Below are 20606 nucleotides of genomic sequence, written 5' to 3'. Positions count from 1 at the left end.
GAGGAAGGGACTTACCTTGTCAACCTGCCTGTACTTTAAAGTCTGTTCAGTGTCCCAGCCCCAAGAAATTCTTAAGCTGGTGATTTACTAACAGGGACCTTTCTGTAACATCACCTTCATTGTGGAACTTCCCTGCAAGGAAGGCAAATTAGTGCCGTCACTGTTTAATTTTCACAGAGAGTGGTATTATTTCATCAGATGTTTGGTTTGTAAGGCTGATACCAACCTATTTGTAAAGAATGCTTTAGTTTAATTTTATTAGCTTCTCTTGCTATCATGACAATTTTTTTAGTAAAAATGCTTCTAAACATTAAATAAATAAATAAGAAATATAATTAATAAATAAATATTATACCATGTTGAGAAGCTCTTAGTGGGCAGGAATGTAATACATAAATATATTTGATTGATCATACATAAGAGATGCCATAGGGTAAGACTGACAAGAAAGCCCTTTGTATATCTACTGGAGAGGTAAGTCCCACTGAATTCAGTGGATCTAATTCCCATGTAAGCAATAAAGGATTAAGGTCTGAGCTACAAAATGTTTCTCAGCATTCTTTTTTTTGTCTGCTTCCCATTGTTGTTTGTTTTTAGCATCCAGCTGATTATGAGTTTTGATGAACTGAAAAAACCTATTCATTTCTTTGTGGCTTTTAAGCCAGATCCAATAAAGTTATCATCCTTCCATTTATCCTGGATGATTTTTTTCCCTAAATGGACCAAGATGCTTTGCATGATGACTTCATCTGACTAAGCTGTTCAGTGTCCTCATGACAATTTCTGATATTCATCAAAGCTGTTCCATTTCCATGCTTTCAATTAATTGTCTTTTCTTCCCCTCTTTTAAAATTTATTTATGTTTTGAAGCTCTTCGGATTTGTTTATGCCTGCTATGTCAGCAAGGTGTTCATGGAAGAAGAAGACAGCTGTAAGTACTGTGGCTTTCAATCACACTGAACAAGTAGCACTGTTGGCAAAGGGACAGAAATTATTGGATACTGAGTTTTAATTTATATGATTTAGACTCTGCTAGGTTTTCATAGGGTCATATAAAGTAGGAGTGTGTGCAGTTATATTTTTAAAATACATCTTACTAAATCGATTACTCCATACATATTTGGCTTACAGCCCCCATTCAGTCCCCACTTCTGAACATTGTCCATATTAGTCAGGGCTGATGGGGTTATATCTGAAATTATCTGGAGGTACCTAATGTGTTAGTACTGCACAGAGGAAGGCAATGGTGAACCTCCTTGTAGAAACCTCTCACCACGAACACCATCAGATGAGAATAGAACAAACGGGAGGACCAGGACACAAACAGAAAGCAAAAAAGGAAGCACAAGGGATAATCACAGAGAGAGAACTAAACAAAGACACAGAGGAACACAAAATGGCAGGAATCCCATCAGCAGACACATCAACAAAATAAAGAACAGAAGCAACACTACAGCTATTGTAGGAACATGGAATGTGAGAAGCATGAACTAGGCATAGTAAAAAAAAGGTAATTGAATGTGTAAACATAGCAAAATTGGGATAAGTGAGCTAAAATGAACAGGAATGGGTCATTTTGACTCTGATTACTACACAGTGTTCCACTCAGTAAATGAAAAGAAATGATGAAATGGGGTGGCTTTCATAATCAGGAGAGATGTAGCAAAAGCAGTCAAAGAATGAAATACAAGATCAGATCGAATCATGTCAATAAGACTTCAGGGGAAACTAATAAAGATTGCTATCATTCAAGTATATGCACAGACAATCACAGATGCAGAAGAAGAAATTGAGAGGTTCTGTGATGCAATCCAAGGAGAAATTGACAGCACACCGATACAGGATTGCTTGATAATAATAGGTGACTGGAATGCTAAAGTAGGAAGCAAAGAAGACTCAAAAACTGTAGGATGATTTGGACTAGGGATACTTCCTCAGAGAATGGTGGAGTCTCCCTCCTTGGAGGCCTTTAAACAGAGGCTGGATGGCCATCTGTTGATGGGGATGCTTTGATTGGGAGTTCCTGCATGGCAGAATGGGGTTGGACTGGATAACCATTGCGGTCTCTTCCAACTCTGTGATTCTGTGATTCTAAGAAGTGAAGCAGAAGAGCAACTGATAGAATTTTGTGAGGCCAGCAATCTATACATTCTTCATACAGCCAAGGAGAAGACTGTACATATGGACAATACAAAAATCAAATAAACTACATATTTGAAAGCAGAAGATGGAGGAATTCCTTTCTCGTGGCCAAAACTAGACCAGATGCTGAATGTGACACAGATCATGAGCTAAACATATCAAAGATTAGAAGAAAGTAGAAGAAGAAAGAAAAAATAGTCATCATACCATAATATGACCTGAACAACATCTCAACAGACTTTACAGACAACATGAGAAACAGACTTGCTTTATTAAGCATAATCAACCGGGAACAGAAGAGCTATGGACAAATCCAGAAATACACTGCCTATGGCCAAAAAGAAAGAGAAGAAACAATGAATTACAGAAGAAGTTCTTCAAGCAATAAAGGAGGGACAAGAAGTAAAAGAAAAGGGAGATAGGAACAGAACCAGAACCTTGAACACAACTGTTCAGTGTCTAATGAACAAGGTTAAAGAATTACTACAATAAATTATGCAGAGAAATAGAAAACAACAACAAAAAGGAAAAATGAGAGATCTCTTTCACAAGATCCATGAACTCAAAGAGAAATTCAAACAAAGGATGGGGATGATCTACGATCCGAAAAGGGACATACTAAATGATCAAGATGAAATAAAAAGACAATGAAAGCAATACACAGAAGAGCTAAATAAAAAATGAAAAAAAAATGAATTACACATGGAATGAAGAACCATAGCATTAATTTCCCATGCAAGCAAAATTATGCTCAAAATTCTGCAGCATAGACTCTAATCATATATGGAGAGAGAATTGCTAGATGTCCAAGTGAGGTTCAGAAAAGGAAGAGGCACTAGGGACCACAGCGCAAACATATGATGGATAACAGAATGAGCCAAAGAATTCCTGAAGAAAATTAGCATGTGTTTTTATAGACTATAACAAGACCTTTGATTGCATAGATCACACAAAGCTATTGAATGTTCTTAAGGAAATGGGAGTGCCACTGCATCTGATAGTCCTGATGAGGAATCTGTACTCAGGACAAGACGCAACTGTAAGAACAGAATACAGAGAAACAGAATGGTTCTCAATTGGCAAAGGTGTCGGGCAAGGCCACAATCTTTCACCCTATATGTTGAGCATGTATGCAAAAATATCATATGAGGAGCAGGCTTGAACACAGAAGGAGTGAAAATAGGAGGAAGGAATATCAAAAACCTAAGATATGCTGACAACACCATACTACTAGCAGAAAACATGACAGAACAATGACTTGGAACAGTCACTAAAGAAAGTCAAAGAAGATGGTGCAAAGGCAGGCTTTATGTTAAACTTAAAACAAAAATAGTGACCACAGGGGATTTACATAAATTCAACCTAGATAATGAAGAAATCAAATTAATTAAAGATTTCCCATACCTTGGATTAAACATTGATCAAAACAGAGATTTCAAGGACTCAGAAGAAGATTAGGAATGGGAAGGGCAGCTATGACAGAATTAGACAAAATCCTCAAGTGTAAAGATTATAGCTGAACACTAAAGTTAGAACCGTTCAGACCATTGCATTCCCTATTACCCTGTACGGCTGTGAGAGTTGGACAGCGAGGAAAGCAGATAAGAAGAAAATTAATTCAGTTGAGATGTGGTGCTGGAGAAGAGTGCTGAGGATACCATGGGCAGCTAAAAAGACAAGCAAATGGGTCCTTGAACAGATCAAGCCAGAACTCTCCCTGGCAGCCAAGATGACTAAATTGAGGGTGTTATACTTTGGTCACATCATGAGAAGTCAAGACTTATTAGAAAAGGCCATGATGCTGAGGAAGGTGGAGGGCAGTAGAAAGAGAGGAAGGCCACATGCCAGATAGATAGACTTGGTCAGGGAAACCATGGGCCTGAGCCTGCAGGGACCTGAGCAAGAAGGTAGAGGATAAGGGGGCTTGTAGATGTCTCATTCACAGGGTTGCCATGAGTTGAGATCAACTCAAAAGCAGCTAACAAACCTAAAATGAACCAAGATAGCCTATAAACCTCCCTGCTTTGGGGTGGTACAGTTGGAACAGCAATATATTATTTATATTTATCAACCTCATCTTAGCTCCTGTGGCTGGCTTCCAAGGATGTTTACAGCAGAGCTTGGGAAAAGAACCTTTTTGGACTGCATCTGGCACATTCCTCCAACCAGCATGGCAAGGGGCCATACTTCCTGGGAAACTATGGAAGTTATAGTCCTGTATAATAAAGTTTCCAAGCTCAGGCAAAGACAGATTTTAAAAAACAAAAATAGTCATGCTCAGCTGCAGAAGTTATTACTTTTATTTTCCCCAGGAATTTAAAGATGGCTTACATGGTGGTTAGTGATGAAGAAAATTAAATAAATATTTGCATAGTGAATCTGAATACATTTGTCCAAAGAAATCCTCTGCCATTCTATAGGTTCTGCTATAAATGTTGTGGAAAATTAAAACCATTGTGTGAAATAGGATGCTTATCTGTTTTAATAAGGTATTTATGTGTTTGGGAATCTTCTAGCATGGTGTTCTTTGCTCCTGATGGTTTCTAAACTGTGTTATCTGATACAAATGAGCTTTATTAACAAACATTACTATAAAACCGCTGTTAAACCCCCCCCCCTCGACCCCCTGATACATAGTAATTATCGGCCAGTCTCGCTGCTGCCATTTCTGGGGAAGGTGATCGAGAGGGCGGTTGCAATCCAGCTTCGATCGATCTTGGATGAAACGGATTATCTGGACCCATTTCAAACCGGCTTTCGGGCAGGCTACGGGGTTGAGACGGCCATGGTCGCCTTGGTCGATGATCTCTGTCTGGGCATCGACAGGGGAAGCGTGTCCCTGTTGGTGCTCTTGGACATCTCAGCGGCTTTCGATACCATAAACCATGGTATCCTTCTGGAGCGCCTGGCAGAGGTGGGAATCGGGGGCACTGCGCTCCAGTGGTTCCGGTCCTACCTCTCTGGGAGGTCCCAGATGGTGCAGCTGGGAGACGTATGCTCCGATAAGAGGGCTCTCACAACTGGGGTCCCTCAAGGAGCCATTCTGTCTCCCATGCTTTTCAACATTTACATGAAACCGCTGGGAGAGATCATCCGGAGACATGGGGCGCGGGGTTATCAGTACGCTGGTGACACCCAAATAGTCTTCTCTATGTCTCCGACTGATGCAGTGACTGAGGATGGCGTCTCTCCTCTCGTGGCCTGTCTGGAGTCGGTAATGGGCTGGATGAGGGAAAACTGACTCAGTCTGAATCCAGAGAAAACGGAGGTACTTGTGATAGGTTCCCCTGGTCCAGGAATGGCGGTGGTTCCACCTGTCCTGAACGGGACCACGCTTCCTGTGAAGGACTCTGTGCGCAGTCTGGGGGTGCTTCTTGATTCGTCGCTTCACCTTACAGCTTAGGTAGATGTGACAGTCAAGAGCACCTGTTATCAGCTTCGGCTTATTCGCCAGCTGCGCCCATACCTGGCCCAGAGGGACCTTGAAACGGTAGTACATGCTCTGGTAACCTCTCGATTGGACTTCTGCAATGCGCTCTACATGGGGCAACCTTTGTACCACACCCGGAAGCTACAGATAGTACAGAATATGGCAGCCAGACTGGTCACTGGTACTTCCAGGGCCAGTCATATTACACCTGTACTTAAAGATCTGCATTGGCTGCCCATTCGCTTCCAGGCACAATACAAGGTGTTGGTTATAACCTATAAAGCCCTACATGGCTTGGGCCCAGGATACCTTGAGGACCGCCTCTCCCCATACATTCCACCCCACACCCTCAGAACATCTGGGCAGCAACTACTGAGGGTCCCAGGGGCTAGACTAGCCTCCACAGTAAGGAGGTCATATACCATCATCGCCCCGACCCTCTGGAATACGCTGCCCATAGAGCTCCGCTCGGCCACCTCCCTGGCCCAGTTCAGGAAGGAATTAAAAACCTTCCTGTTCCGACTAGCATTCCCTGACACAAGCTCCAGCTAGTCTTCCCCCCCTCTGACAGCAGTGGTAGCTGGTTGATGGGGTTTTAATATTGGTTTTAATAGTCTTATTGTATTTGTATTATTGATGTATGTATTTGTATTGTTTTGATCTGTTGTGCACCGCCCTGATCATAGGAAGGGCGGTATATAAATAAATTTTTTATTATTATTATTATTTATTACATATACAAGAAAAAAACACAATGTGGAACATTAGATTCCTCATCATATCTCAACTCCCTGAGCTTGGAATCGAAGCAAAACTGGATCTTCCAGATGTGTTTGTCTTTACTAATAGTATAAAGGAGAAGCTGTGGGTTTTATTTATTTATTTACATTTGTTTAGTTTCCAAATCTATTAAGACTCTCAGATAAATAGATGAGACTGGATCTCAGTTGTGGCAAAGTGATGTTAAAGGCACATTTGAACACCTCATATGTTATTATGAGGCTGGGGATTGCATATCAGACTGATTGTACATTTTGGTAGGTATTCTATATATTGGAGCAAAATGCTTCTCAGGCTATAGTGTGGGGGATTGGCATTTCCCCCCTCACTGTACCAGAGACTGGCACCATATTGATGCCCATTGACTACAGTTGCTTTTGTGTCTCCTGGAAACCTGCCATGGGTAGGCAGTCAAGGACACAGAGACCAGGGTTAGTCCAGGGACCACCATTTTGAGTAGCACTGCTGCCATGATTATCTTCTATATGATTAGTCTTTAATTCTACACATTCTTATTGATAAGAGGATCCTGAATGGCTTCTGTGTATTAAATCCCTCCCTCCCCAGCTGAGTCAGTATTACTTTCCCAGTGTTTATTTGGGGGAATGGGGTGTTGTTGCTTGCAACAGCACAGTCCTCTGCATGTTTACACTGAACTAAGTTGGGTTCCTTATTTATTGATACCTTGATATATCTGCATGTTTGGAAATGTTCCCCTGCTGAATTCCTCCTTGCTCTGTATGTTTCTGGCCATAGGAGGACTGCTAAACACAAAATTGCTAGCATAGCTTTATCCCAGATGGGATGTAGGGCCTGTATAAGGTATATTATACTATGAAATCTTGTCTCTGGTTGCATCGTCAGTGCAGAAATAATTCAGGTTGACCCGTCATTAGTTGTCATAGCTTAATGCTATGGATGGGAATTGTAGTTTGTTGTGGCCCCAGAGAAGGCTAAATGTCTCACAAAACTACAGTTTCAAAGAATTCCATAGCAATGAGCCATGGTAGTTGAAGTGGTATTAACCTGGATTATTTTTTTAGTGCAGATGCAGCCTATGTCGGGGTAAGAAACCTCTAGACCTGCACATTTGTATGTTCCCCTAAGTTCTCACCTCTTTTCTTTCCACTCCACAGTTGATTTCATTGGAGGATTTGATTCCTATGGTTACCAGGCACCGCAAAAGATATCACACTTGCAGCTACAGCCTTTGTATACGTGAGTATTTCTTATACAATGAAATAATGTTTACCTATCCTGCCTTTGTTTACCTGTCCCTGTATGGGTGAAGAGTTGAGCAGGACACATGCATACTTTTTCTGTGTTTGTTTGTTGGTTTGTTTTACGTGGGATGATGGTTGTGCAACCTGAACATATGCACACAATACTTCCCTTGACTATTCCACCAAAGCATAGGTGCCCAGTGATTTGGACAAACGAGAAGGACACACTGGACTGAAGGACAGAAAAGCTTGCTCTTATGATCCATACACATATTGAGATATCAGGATAAAATGTATAATCTAGCCTAAATTAGATCAAAAAAGATGCTGCCCAGTGAAGAGAGGCTCTTAGAGAATGATTTGCCGTTTCATCTTATCCAAATTTCGCTTCTGGGTTTGATGTTTTCTCTCTCCCACCTGCTTCACCATCACCAGTAGATGAGGACATAAGTGCTGCTAACACTGGATCAGGTGAAGGGTCCTTCTTTCACATGGGTGGGGAGCCAGCAGTGGATGGGCTGGTGACAGAATGGGGCCAGTACTGTATATGATGTCTCTATTCAACCCACTGCTGATGGATTGGAGTTTGTGAATATATTCTAGTTCAGCAGCTGAACTGGAATATGTCCACAAAATCCACACTGCATATGTTATAGAAGCGTAGAATCGTAGAGTTGGAAGAGACCACAAAGGCAAACCATTTCAACCCCCTGCCATGCAGGAACTCTCAATCAAAGCATCCCCAACAGATGGCCATCCAGCCTCTATTTAAAGACCTCTAAGGAAGGAGTCTCCACTACACTCCGAGGAAGGAGTTTGTTCCTCTGTCGAACAGCCCTTACTGTCAGGAAGTTCTTCCTAATGTTGAGGTGGAATCTCTTTTCTTGTAGCTTGCATCCATTGTTCCAGGTCCTGTTCTCTGGAGCAACAGAAAAGAAGCTTGCTCCCTCCTCAATATCGCATCCCTTCAAATATTTAAACAGTGCTATCATATCACCTCTTAACCTTCTCTTCTCCAGGCTAAACATCCCCAGCTCCCTAAGTCATTCCTCATAACACTGATTAATACCCCACCCTCATAAGGATGCTCTTGGCCAATTTATCATATATTCTTTCTGATTCCCAGCCTGTTTACACCACACTCCAAAACTCCCTCCACCATTCATAGGGTCATCAACCCAATCAATCTTAGGCTACATTTTTCCTCCTGCATTTGACCCTCAACAGCCATAGTTAAAATTGAATTTGTCACTTCATCACCATACTCACAAGTCTTGCATTTCTATGGCTGTTCATACAGTCTGGTTATGAAGATTCTCCCTGGGCAACACATGCATCCGAGGAAGTAGGAAAACTTGTGCTACAATTTTTTTTGCTCAGTTGGTTTCAAAAGTGCTACATATTGATATTCCAGACTAATGTAGCTTTGGTTTTGAATTCTAATCATTAGAGTGTTGGATTAGGACTTTGGAGATCCAAGTTCTAGTCCCCACTGCACCATGAAACTCATTGGTTGACACTGAACCAGCTACTCTTGTTCAACTTGTTCTGCCTTTCAGGAGACGATAGCTAGGGAGAACTGCCTTGAGCTCTTTGGAGGAAAGGTGGAATATAAATGTAACTAATAAATAAAGTGAAAATAGTATAATCTCACTGCTTTATTTGTTTTAGAACAATTAAAATTGGAACAATAACCAAGTAGGGATATATTTGGTTTAGTTTTTCATTCATTCTGAATCAAATACATTCCACAAACTTTGGCTGGTATCCTGTTAGGCAGTTACAGTGTCATTTGTTATTCTTGTTAACTGCCCTCAAGTCAGCCCTGGCTCAGAGTGACCCTGTGGATGAGCCCTCTCCAAAACGACTTGTCTTCCACTGCTTTGCCCAGTTCCGGCCAGAATGGCCATGACCTCCCTGATTGAGTCAATCCATTTGGCATGTAGTCTGTCTCTCTTTCTACTGCCCTCCACCTTTCCAAGCATCAATATCTTTCTGAGCGAGTCATGCCTGCTCATGATGTGGCCAAAATACAACAGCCTCAGTTTTGTCATCTTGGCATCCAGGGAAATGTCACAATATAATGTAATAAGTTAGGCTTATAACCACATAACTGTTTTGTTTCATATTTATGGCTGTTTCACCATTACCATGAGTCATGACCACAAATGCACCACAAACCCGAGTTCAAATCAAGGCGACTGTCCTGAGGGGCGGAGTTCTGCAGCAGGATCAAGATAGCTAGAGAGCAGGACTGTGAAGGATGATGCACCTAGCACCCTCCCACTAGTGAGTAGATACTCCCGGCGAGATCTTGTCTCAACTCAGGGATTGCCTGAAGGAAGAGGCTTCTCCCGCCTTTAACTGTCATCTTGGCCTGAGAGGGAGCGATCAGGCAGACCCAGCAACATCAGGGATTGCCTGAAGGACGAGACTTCTCCCTCCTTTAACTGTCACCTTGTGTTTTGTATTCTATTGTATTGCAATTTTTACTGTACACCACTATGATAATTGCGGAATAGCGGTCTTTAAATAAAACTTATTATTATTATTATTATTATTATTATTATTATTATTAACTCCTCATTGCTAAGCTGCTTATTGGCATGAAGGGGTGGGGTGCATCATTCTTCAGCTCCCTGCTTGCTAGCAGTGCAGAACTCCACTCCTCCACAGCTGCCTGGATTTTAAAGTAGGTTTGGGGGTGTCAGATCAGGAGACAGACCCTAGAAATGGCATCATAGCTACATATTGGATGCAAGATCTTGGCCAGCATCTCTGAAATGCCTTGTGCTTTGCTATCAACATTTGACTAAATCTTATGCTTCTGGGGTGTTTTGTCTGTTTGTTTTTTAGCTCTGGATAACTGTTTCCTTACAGTGAACATGACCTTGGGGGAATTCGCAAAACTGCAAGTCAGCGATGCCGAATTTTATAAGCCATGAAAAGGCAAAAAATAAAAACGGCAAGCCACCTTTGCTGGATATTTGGTGTGGCCTACAGACGACACATGACTCCATCTTCTTCTCTTCTCCCTGCTTTTAATCCCTTCCTTTGGATGGCCACAAAGAGTTTTCATGCAGTGCCAAGGGTGTTTTTTCTACATGCACAAAGAGATCAAACTGTTGCTGTTCCAAGACTGAGGAACCAAATGAAATGCAACACTCCACCTGCTGGCCAGTGTTTGTAGTGCTGCCATTATAATGAACCTCAAGCTGGGGCAAATACTGTTTCAGAGAGACAAAGAGAAGCACTTTCTGAGGAAGACCAATTTCTGTTTTTGTCCTCGCTTGTTCCAGATCACTGCCTACTGTCTCATTTGTTTCTGAGCAAATGACATTGCAATGTAGCAATCCATACATTGCAATACCCTGCAATAAAAAGTGTGTGATACTAGCAAAAGGGAGATTCGGTTTCGTCTTAAAAACCTGTTTCTTCTTCCTTTGCTTTCCACTCAATCTTTTCCAGTTTGTTTGGTGATTTAAATCAGGGATCTGCCATATACAGCCTTGTATCTGATTTTGAAATCTCCCTGAAAATGACCGGTAACACATTCCTTCCTTTGTGATTCACTGGTCAGGGAGGGAAGGAGAGAAGGAGAGCGTGTCAAAATCAGAAAGAGAGCAAAGAGGTGTCCCCACTCACTGCCAATATGCAGGCTTCAGCAGGAAAAGAAATGTACTATGACCTTGTTTTAAATATCAGTTGAAAATGAACAGAAAAAAAAAGTTTGTTAAACAAGAAAGAATTGAACATTTGTGTATTATTCTGAGAAGTGTATGGATTTCAATGCATCTTTTTTCATCTCAAAAAAGCCTAATTGCAGGCTGATAATGTGACTTGATGCTTCTTGTACAATGATGAAAAGTATTTTCAATACTGTGAAAAATGTCTCTTTAAAAGGGTCTGAATATCAGTTAACTAAGTGCTGCATTCCCCTTGAATTTCCTTTTGTAAATGGGTATCTCCGCTTAGCTTCAGAATGTCACTCTTTCTAACTTCCCATTTTAGGTTGCTACAAAATTGTTTGGACTGGAGAATTTTCAATTTGAGGCTCCCTTACTATAATAGATCATCTCATTGCTAGTCTCTTCTTGGGGATATATTGCAGTTTTATCAACTTGTCATGAGACAATTCTTGCTATTCCAAACTAAAGACAAACTTGATTCTACACTTAGCAAAGTACAACTTTACTCCACATGGAACTGTCCAACTGTGTTGGATTACCACTTGACTCATTACTAGCTAGCATAGCAGTTGGCTATGTTGACTGGGGATTATGGCAGTTGTACACAACATGTTTGGAGGATAGAAGCCTTAGGAGGGCATCTCATCAAGCTTATTTTCTTAATAGCAATATATCCTGAAGAAGAGACTAGCAATGAGAGTTCTGTCTCCTGGGCACAGCGCTTTAGGATCAGTGACATCAGCAAACATATCCACATAGTTGGCTCTCCATATCCACTGATCCTGCATCCACAGATTCAACCATTCATGACTTAAAAATAGTCCACCCCCCTGCCCCAAAAAATCCAAAAAGCAATCCTTGATTTTGCCATTTTATTTAAAGGACAACTTTTTAATATGCTGCTATATATAATAGAACTTGAGCATCCACATAGTTTGATATTCATGGGGTGCCCTGGAAACAAACCCTAGTAGATACTAAGGGCCCACTGTATTTGTAGAAACTTCTTGCTATGAGGTCAGCAGTCTCAGTTAGTCTTCCACACTCCCATGTTCTTGAAAGACTGCATGCAAACATAGTATTGCCGCCACAGGTAGTTAAATCCCTCTCACACATGGACACATACTCGCAAAGTGAGCCAAACTTCCTTCCAACTTTGCTATGCAAAAGATTGAGAGATATACAGGCATGTGAATCCACTACTGATTCAGTCATCTGGGGATTTTAGGAAGTGTAGTCAAAAAAGTGATTTTTCCAAACTCTGTCCCTGCCTTTCTGATGGTCTACCTACCTTTTGTGTTTTAAATTTCTGTATGTACATATCTGATGTTCGTTCATTGTATCATCACCAGCAACATGATGATGATGATGATGATGATGATGGTGGTGGTGGTGATGGAAGAAGAATCACCACCACCACTGCAAGAAGAGCAGGTGCAGATCATAAGCACTTTGTGCATGTAGGTCTGTGCCTGCCCACCCTATCCATAGTATTGGCCAAGAGCCATGGGGCTACTGCTCTGGCCATTAAATCCTGGTGGAGGGGAGTATTGTTGAGGAGCAGGCAAGGTGACTAGGCAGTTCTAATGGCTTTGATTAATGTGTGAGAGAGAGAAACAGAGTCAGGGTAATGAAAATATTTGTGTTTCTCTGCTCCCCTCTTGCAGAGGCCATTCGCAGAGCCCCACTGCCTCCATCCCTCTCTCTTTCCTTGTAGCAGCAGCCCTACAAGGCTGTGGGTGATGGTTTTGGACAGGGCACAAGAGGCAAGAGAATAGACTCGTGCACCTTATTTTAAAAAATGGCATACACGTGTGTAAAGTGCACATATGATGCTAACAGGGTTCCAGCTGATCAGTTTTTAAAGTTGCAATTGAGTTTAAAATTCCCCCAGCAATATATGACATTAATGTCCAATCAGGCAGCATTGAAGACAATCAAATCTTGCTGCAAATATCCAAAATTATCCTTCCAACTTCCTAGCATTTGAACCTCAGCCCAGAACTAGAAGTTATCCAACTGCCTACAGCAACTCCATCCTGCTTGATCATGTTTTATTTGTAACCAGTTAAAATCTACCCAGCCACAGTTAAAGAGAGTATAAGCTAGAAAAGTCTGTTTCTGTTAAATTTTCCCTCTTCCAATTGAAGGAATCTGTGGAGCCTGTGATCAGACAATGTGCAAGATACTTAGCTTGTGGTCAAAACCTAGAAGCGGTCCTGGGATTTGTATATTTCATCTTGGTCTACAGCATTGTTCCCCCTTGGGATTCCAGTTAGGCCTCTGGCTTCCCCAAATGGCTGCTAACATTTCAAGGTTTCTTATATTTTACATGCCCCCTGCAACTCATTATGAAAGGTTGAAATACCTCTCTCAACATGTTACTTCAGGTAAAATAAGCTGGCATTTTTGTTACCAATTTTTTTGCCTTTGGCACAACCCACCACTGAAATGTGACTCCGGAAAACGTCTCTGAAACTGAATTTGGCCCTCAGGCTGGAAAAGATTACTTACCCTTACTCTCCACTGACCATCATGGAAACACAGCTTTCTCAAGCTATGTCTCTGTATCTCAGATGACTTATCCTTGCAGATCTTGTATTGCTTCTTCTGACTTTCTAAGCAATAGTTTTTCTGTGGAGAGAAAATGCTATCCGGACATGTTCAGAAAATCATCTTCTTTAATATTTTGGATATGCTGGGGTTTCAGCCTTGACATTCCATATATTATGGTATTGAACCTGTGGAAGTTCATCTTCCAGTGAAACCTTAAATAGCATGCAGGGTAGCTGTGTTGGCCATACACCAAAATAAAACAAAATGTAAAATCCACAGAGGAGGATACCTTTATTGGCCAACCAAACTATACAAAACACATCATACAAGCTTCTGAAGCTCCACTGGCTTCTTCATCAGGCAAAATGTCTTATGGGAGAAAGAAATAGCATTGAATCAATTGTCTACCACATGAGCAAGGAACCCACTAGTTGTTGTGTGACTGCAGTTCCAATCATCTACAGCCAACAGAGTCAGTGATGGGGGATAGTGGGAACTGTAGCCCAGCAATATCTGAAAGTTCATAATGTCATAATCACTAATGTATGACCCATTTGAAATGTGCATTTTTAATTTCCCATACTCCAAAGTGAATTCTGTAGGTTTGTTGAAACGTTTTTGTTCCAGCTACAGTTTTTTAGAACTATATATAAAAAGCAGAAATATGGGGAGTTTTATTGACCGAAGTTCAGGTAATAGAATGCCACAGAACACCTGCACTGTAAGTCTTGTTCTGTGGATTCTGCAACAAGGTACAACTCTGGGGGGACTGAAATGTCTCCTCCTGATGCATGAGGATTAAAGAATTTATAACACAATCTTATATTGGTTTGCACAGAAATAAGTCCAACTGATTTCAGGAGACGTTATTCTCTGGTAAGTATTCTCTGGGGTTTGCAACCCCAGATGATTAAGTCTAACAGTTTCTAGTCAACAAACATGTATTTATTCATTTTGCATTAGAGTAAAAATGGTTCAGAAGCACAAAGCGATTTTTTTAAACCTTATGTTACTTTTGTGAAGGGATAATCTACTGGGAGCAGGGAGAAACCACATTTCTGGTCTGATACATACATGTTCATACTCTACCAGGATTATCTGTAAAGGAAAAGTGCAGGGAAAATACTACCATTAGGGAGAGTAAAGTGGTTGCTGCAGGCAGCAGATGCTGTGAGGAAGCAGCAAGATGTTACAAGAGAAAGCAGTGTACCATTTGACCGCCCCCACAAACCTTAAGTAAGGCCCGGTACAGACCGGCAGGGAAATGCTGCCCTTCTTTGCTATGCAGCATTGTTGCAGCAGCCAAACTGCACAGCACAGCTGCGCAGCAAAAAAGAAGTCGCCTAGAATGGCTTCTTTTTTGTGGCATTGTAAGGGCTGCTTGCTCTAAAAGATGTGTGGGTGCCCATGTGGGCGGTGCTGCGCAGTAATGGCGCCGCCTGCACGTAGTGGGACTTGGGAGCATGTGGTTGGGGCACACTCCCGAGCCCTACTATTGGCGCCAGGATGTTGCTTCCTGGTGGTGTGTATCAGGCCTGTGTCTGCTGCTTTTTAGTGCACTGAAAGTTTCTATCCCATCATTGGTGTTGAAGGAAGATTAAGTGGCCGGTTCAGTTCCACATGGAGTGTGAGTGGGTGCAATCTTATTCTTTGCCTCATCCAGCAAAGTGTCTTGGTATAACTCTGGTCTATGCCCCCATCTCCAGATGTGTGGAGGGGCTGGTCCTACTCACATACAGACTTCCATGTGACTGGGAAATGTGCACAATTGGTTGTCCTACTTGTGTAGAAACTTGTGAGAGAGCAGCTGTTTGTACTTCAGGCTTTCTTTCTAGAAAGGCACTCAGTCATCTGGAAATCTCAAGGAGAAGCCAGGAGTGTATCTGTTGCTGGGTGTCCAGCCAGTGGAAGAAGAGTTTGAGAAGTTATTTTTTGGTCTACAACTTCAAAAATCCCTAATCAATGCAGCCATGGTGCTTGGGGGTTCTGGGAGTTATAGTCCAAAGAATATCTTCTCCAAAATCTGGCCAAGAGTGTGCTCTGCTTCTCAGAACTCATATCAGACTCCCTTCATGTGAGGAATCCATGAAAAGGACTGCTGTTTTTCAAGGATTTTGTACTTTGCAATACCTATCATCTAAGGAGCTGTCCACATAGACCAAAAAGCCCATTGTTCCTCTTGGCTTTGCATCATCCTGCTTGCATGACGCAGGCCAAAAGCCATGGGTTTGGCCTGGATCTTGGCAGACCGGATGTGGATCTGATGGATCCATCCTGATCCTTTGACAAAAGGGCCTTAACACAAGTCAGATTGATCCCCATTTGCTGCAGAGTTTTGTGGAAACTCTGCAGCAAATCCAGTTAGATCAGGCAGCCCCACACACCCCTTACTTCTGTCAGTCGATGCCACTAGTGAGTAGACCTTCTTCATACTTCTGATGCAGAAATGGGGCACCTGGCCTGGTGGGTGCAGCCAGGCACCCCATTTCCACATCAGACTTGGCAACAGGGTTCTACTCACTAGCAGCATTGTTGGGTGGAGGTAAGGGGAACACAGTAGTACTGGATCCATGGCACACCCAGGCCTGTGCTTTCCTGCCCATACATTCAACCCCATAGACTTGCCGAGCTAAGTGGGAAAGAGCAGAACACCTCTTTTGATGTGCCCCCTTCATTCTGCTGTTTTTGTGAGTCTTTGTGTAATTTTTTACCCCTTTAAAATCCATGGCCGAATCAATCAAGGACATCTATTCGTGCAAAGATTTTTAATCAAATAATTTGGCAATTAAATGTTGAAGTCTTAATATCATTTTTTCAAGCCAATTCAAGTCAGAAAAAAATTGTTTTACAATCACTCCCCATCTCACATTTTATTTCCGCTTGAAAGTACATTATGATTTAAATGTATTAAGCTCCTTCGCATTAACTGTAGGTTGTTTCAGTTATTGTTGGGGGGTTTTGGCAGCATTTTTTTTTAACTTACTTTGCTATTTAGAGAATGCCCACAGAATTCAATCTGCTTTTGAAGACTGAAGTGGCTGAGAAAAAGAGCTTGGAGTAGGGAAACTGAACTATAACTTCCAGAATTTTCAAGCTAGAAAGGGCTCTGGCTATGGAGGGTGAAACACTGTGGGAGTTGTAGTCAGTCATGGCTGATGGCTTCCATGTTAGTGGGGTGTAGAATCAACCCCAAATTGTAGCCTGAATGTTAGGTCTTGAACCTATTTGGGGAGTTAAGCAACTGGGATAATTTCTTTAATATTGGGGGAATGCTGTGGATATAGTATATCTTGATTTCAGTAAGGCCTTTGACAAGGTTTCCCATGACATTCTTGCAAACAAGCTTGTAAAATGTGGGCTAGACAAGGTAACTGTTACATGGATTTGTAATTGGTTGACCAGCCGAACCCAAAGGGTGCTCAACAACGGCTCCTTTTCATCATGGAGAGAAGTGACCAGAGGGGTGTCCAGTGGGGCTCTGTCCTGGGCCCAGTGTTATTCAACATCTTTATCAATGACTTGGATGACAGAATTGGGGGTATACTTATCAAATTTGCAGATGACACCAAATTAGGAGGAATAGTTAATACTCCAGAGGACAGGATCAAAATTCAAAATGAATAGACTAGAAAGCTGGGCCAAAGCTAACAAAGTGAAATTCAATATGGTGAAATGTAAGGTACTGCACTTAGGGCAGAAAAATGAAATGCACAGATATAGGATTATGGGGGATACCTGGCTGAACGAGAGACTTATACATGTGAAAGGGGACCCCAAATTGAACGTGAGTCAACAGTGCGATGCGGCAGCTAACAAGGCCAATGCAATTTTAGGCTGCATCAATAGAAGTATAGTGTCTAGATCAAGGGAAGTAATAGTGCCACTATATTCTGCTCTGGTCAGGCCCACCTGAAATGTGTCCAGTTCTTGGGCGCCACAATTCAGAACGGACATTGCAGAAACTGGAGCGTGTCCAAAGGAGGGTGACTAAATGGTGAAGGGTCTGGAAACCATGAAACCCTATGAGGAACGACTGTTTAGCCTGGAGAAAAGAAGGTTAAGAAGTGATATGATAGCCCTATTTAAATATTTGAAGGGATATCATATTGAGGAGGGAGCAAGCTTGTTTTCTGCTGCTCCAGAGAACAGGATCCGGAGCAATGGATGCAAGCTCCAGGAAAAGAGATTCCACCTCAAAATTAGAGGGAACTTCCTGACAGTAAGGGCTGTTCCACAGTGGAACACACTCCCTCGGAAAGTAATGGAGTCTCCTTCCTTGGAGGTCTTTAAGCAGAGGCTGGATAGCCATCTGTTGGGGATGCTTTGATTGAAATTTCCTGCATGGCAGAATGGGGTTGGACTGGATAGCCCTTGTGGTCTCCATTGCCTAGCACTTAATCCTTATAACTGGAAATGCCAGCATTTAAATCTGGGACTTTTTGCATATAAAGCTTGTGTTTTCCTCTTCCATACATGCAAGCTCCAATGTATCTCTTTGCCACGTTCATCAGATTACACATTCATCCTGTTACTTTGTCTAAAATCATAATCCCCTCCTTATAATAATGTTGTGATGACTTTTGTATTATTCCTTCTGCTTACATAGGAGACAGAGCAAAATATTTTGGCATATGGTCTGCAAAAAGCTGGATCTGTCCAAGTGTAACTAAAGTGAGTACAGTGTACAGTGGTGCCCCGGGATACGAATTGATCGCGTTACGAAATTTCCGGGATACGAAAAAGTTACATTGGAAAAAACTGTTCCGGGATACGATGTTTTTTTCGGGTTACGAATTTTTTTTCGGCGCGAAATTCAAACCGCAAAGCGCGGCTAGCGGCTTTCCAGCGCTAAAAAAAGCCTTTTCGGGTTGCGAAATTACTCGGGTTACGAACGGAGCGGCGGAACGAATTAATTTCGTAACCCGAGGGACTACTGTATAAATGTAACCATGCCCTTATGGGATTACAGGGGCATCTAGTTCAACCTTCTTCCATTCAGAAATACACAACATCTGTAAAATGGCCATCCAATTTCTGTTCAAAGATCTCCAAAGTTGGAGAGCCCACCATGCTCCGGTGCAATTTATTCCACTGTTGAACAGTCCTTGCAGTCAAGAACTTCTTCCCAATGTTTAGGTGGCATCTCTTTTCTTGTCATTTGAGTTCACTGCTTTGTGTACTACTACTACTACTATTATTATTATTATTATTATTATTATTAGTCTCTTCATCAGCAGAAAACAAGCTTGCTCCATCTTTGACATGGTAGTCCTTCAGATATTTAAAGATAGTTATGATTTCACCTCTCAGTCTTCTCCAGGCTGAACACACCTATCTCTTTTCATAAGTCTTGGTTTCCAGTCCTTTTAGTACCTTGCCTACCCTTCTCTGGACACATTCCCATTTGTCAATATTCCTTCTTGAACTGTGCTGCCCAGACCTGGACATTATATTGCAGGTGGGTTCTGACCAAAGCAGAATTGAGTGGCACTACTACTACCTTCAGCCAGGTAGTGACACATCCCAGAACTGCTGCTGTTGACTTATGTTTCATTTGTGGTTTAACAAGACCACAGATCTTTTCCCCCATGTACTACTTTCAAGCCAAATGTCACCCACTCCATATTTTGTTTTATTTTTTATTTTTTATTGGTGGCATTTTGTTTTTCCTTAGATAGAGTTGTTGTTAAATGCCATCAAATTGACTTTAATCTATGGTAAACCTATGAATGAGAGCCCTCCAAGCCACACTCTCACCAGCAGCCCTGCTCAGCTCTTGCAGGCTCAGGGCCATGGTTTCCTTGATTCAGTCTATCCATCCGGAATGTGCTCTTCTTTTTTTCCTACTCCTTTCTCCCTTACCAAGCATTATTGTCTTTTCTAGTGAGTCATATCTCTACATGATGTATCCAAAAAAGGTTTTTCTTTACCACCTTTTTACCTGTTCTGGGCTGTTGCCCGCTTGTGTGTGCCTTCAAGTCACATGTTGACCATGATTTTGATACAGTTTTCTTAGGCAAACGTGGTAGTGCCACTTCCTTCCTCTGAAATATAACCTACAGCTCCTGGCATTCGTTGATGGTCTTTCATCCAAGTACTAACCAGAGCTGGACCCTGCTTAGCTTTGGAGGTCAGATGTTTGTATTATTCTTTGGTCATTTCCCCCTTCTTACATTTCTTACATGTGATTCTTTTAAATCTCAGTCTATTAAAAGATGGGTGGGTTTTTTTTAACCTTATCAACCTCGGTTTCTTTAGATACTTCCACTTTTCTTCCTCCTTGGAATTGTTGGCAATTGTGCCTTACTAGGGAACACATGCCAGCAGGTGCTATTACCCAAGTGCCCTGCTTGTTAACTATCCTGTGCTGGCCAATTGGCCGTAATAAAGTTATTATTAATATTGTTAGCTATCCATATTCAATGCATTGGCCACTATAGGGGGAAATTATGGGCTAGCTGGGCCTTTGGTTTGATCTAGCAGAACGTATTTTAAGTTATTAGCTGGACTGCTCTTTTGCTTATCCTGAAACATCACTGGAGCATACCAAGGATGGTTCTCTCCAAACCAACGTTATTCCATCCATGCTAACTGGTACCATTTAGGCATTATTTGTTTAGTTTAACAGTATGGATATTGAACAATATGTTGGGGGGACCACTAGAAAGACTTGTGTTACCCATAAGCGAAAATGTTTTCCTAAGGGTTGTGGTTATTCTATACAAAAGTCTTGGGTTGCATCTGTCTTTTTGACAGAGAGGCGGGGTAAAAATACAGCTTATTATT

The 20606-nt window shown here is 41.8% G+C and overlaps 1 protein-coding gene across 4 annotated transcripts in view; it reads left to right on the top strand.

Moving 5' to 3' along the window:
- The window catches only part of NKAIN1 (sodium/potassium transporting ATPase interacting 1), a 69617-nt gene extending 55503 nt beyond the window's left edge, over positions 1–14114 (top strand). For 2 of the 4 annotated variants that reach the window (XM_042440929.1, XM_042440927.1), the window contains 3 exons: positions 871–931; positions 7489–7570; positions 10456–14114. In XM_042440929.1, coding sequence (XP_042296863.1) covers positions 871–931; positions 7489–7570; positions 10456–10513 — 201 coding nt within the window. In that variant the 3' untranslated portion in view covers positions 10514–14114. Of the gene's footprint in view, positions 1–870; positions 932–7488; positions 7571–10431 lie in introns of those variants that run through there. The other 2 variants (XM_042440928.1, XR_006100801.1) reach the window with 2 other exon arrangements.
- Positions 14115–20606: the final 6492 nt, after the last annotated feature.

The sequence above is a fragment of the Sceloporus undulatus genome, chromosome 9 (genome assembly GCF_019175285.1).
Source record: "Sceloporus undulatus isolate JIND9_A2432 ecotype Alabama chromosome 9, SceUnd_v1.1, whole genome shotgun sequence".
Classification (NCBI taxonomy): Eukaryota; Metazoa; Chordata; class Lepidosauria; order Squamata; family Phrynosomatidae; genus Sceloporus; species Sceloporus undulatus.
Note: the sequence above shows the minus strand (reverse complement) of the source record. Positions and strands in the feature narration are given on the sequence as shown.